Below are 1,502 nucleotides of genomic sequence, written 5' to 3'. Positions count from 1 at the left end.
GGCGGGGGCGGGGGCCCGGGGGCGCGGCGGACGCGCGGCGGCGGCCCCGGGAGCAGCGCTCGCTGCGGCTGAGCATAAACGCGCGCGAGCGGCGGCGGATGCACGACCTGAACGACGCGCTGGACGGGCTGCGCGCCGTCATCCCCTACGCGCACAGCCCGTCGGTGCGCAAGCTCTCCAAGATCGCCACGCTGCTGCTCGCCAAGAACTACATCCTCATGCAGGCGCAGGCCCTGGACGAGATGCGGCGCCTCGTGGCTTACCTCAACCAGGGCCAGGGCCTGGCGGCGCCTGTGACCGCTGCGCCCCTGGCGCCCTTCGGCCAGGCCGCTGTATACTCTTTCTCCGCGGGCGCCCCGCTGCCCTGCCCAGACAAGTGCACCGCCTTCTCCGGGACGCCCTCGGCGCTTTGCAAACACTGTAACGAGAAGCCATGAGGGCCCCGGCCGCCCCTCCTCCCGCACGCGTCCTGCATTTTCCCTTGCCCCCACGACCGTGTCACCCTGCCCCGACTGAACCCCGCCCACCGGAGAAGGCGGCCGGACGTCGCTTCCAGCCCGTGCGCGCTCAACCGCGCGCGTAGGGCCGCGAGAAGCTCAGAGCACGTCTGGGCACAGGATTGAGCCGCAGCGCGGGGGCACTGGCATCTGCGCCCCGAGCCCGCAGCGCGCCCGCTGGGCAACCTTCCGACGGGTGACAAACCCTGCTTGTCCGGGCACTGCCGCTCACCCTGAAAAAGAAAACCAGGACTACAGCCGGAGCGGGGACCTGCGTGACCCCGGGGGAGTGGTCCTGCTTGGCGCCAGCCGGGTTCTCCTGGAGCGCAGGGAGAGCGCTTAGCTTGGCTTGGCAGCTCGGGGCCCTCGCGTTGGGCTCTGGCCAAACTGCAGGGCCCGCTCCTGCTGGGTGTGTTCCTGACATCGCATGGCGCTGGCGCCCGGTTACCTCCCGTCTCTGAGGCTCGGCGACCATCGCCCCTGCAGCCCCGCGGCCTGATGGGCCCCGACCCAGCCTGCAACTGTCCTTTGCAAAGGAGCTGGACTGCCCATGAAACCGGAAGACCCTGGGCAGTAGCTTTTCTGCTCTCTCCAGTCAGAGTGTGTTATGTTAATTTTCTTGCCTGCCTAGAGGCGCGAACCTCTAGAGGTGAGCGGAGCCAACACTGCCTCCAAGTCTGCGGAATTTGTTCCCTATACAGCCCCTGGACTCCCCGGCCCCCACCGTTCACGCCAGAACCTCCCTGCCAGGATGTGGCCCGCATGGAGTTGGATGGAGACCCTCCGCGCACCCTCTGCTTACAGGCAATTGTACCGAGTAGGGCCCCCACTTGGCCTGGGTTTTCAGGGAGGGGCCCGTCTAGCCCCGCTGACCTCCACACCAACCCCCCAACCCGTTTCCAGGGGAAGAGGCTGGGCCATGGGTGAGTAGGCTGGTGGGAGGGGCTGCTTCCTGACCTGTGGAAAGGTGACGGGTTTGTCTCTTGGTGTTGGGGTCTGTCTCTT

General features: G+C 67.6%; 1 protein-coding gene across 1 annotated transcript in view; it reads left to right on the top strand.

The window, feature by feature from the left end:
- The window catches only part of BHLHE23 (basic helix-loop-helix family member e23), a 6,629-nt gene extending 6,192 nt beyond the window's left edge, over positions 1-437 (top strand). Inside the window, exon 4 of the mRNA XM_044919058.1 lies at positions 12-437. Coding sequence (XP_044774993.1) covers positions 12-437 — 426 coding nt within the window. The remainder of the gene's footprint in view (positions 1-11) is intronic.
- Positions 438-1,502: the final 1,065 nt, after the last annotated feature.

Source organism: Neomonachus schauinslandi, chromosome 10 (genome assembly GCF_002201575.2).
Source record: "Neomonachus schauinslandi chromosome 10, ASM220157v2, whole genome shotgun sequence".
NCBI lineage: Eukaryota > Metazoa > Chordata > Mammalia > Carnivora > Phocidae > Neomonachus > Neomonachus schauinslandi.
Note: the sequence above shows the minus strand (reverse complement) of the source record. Positions and strands in the feature narration are given on the sequence as shown.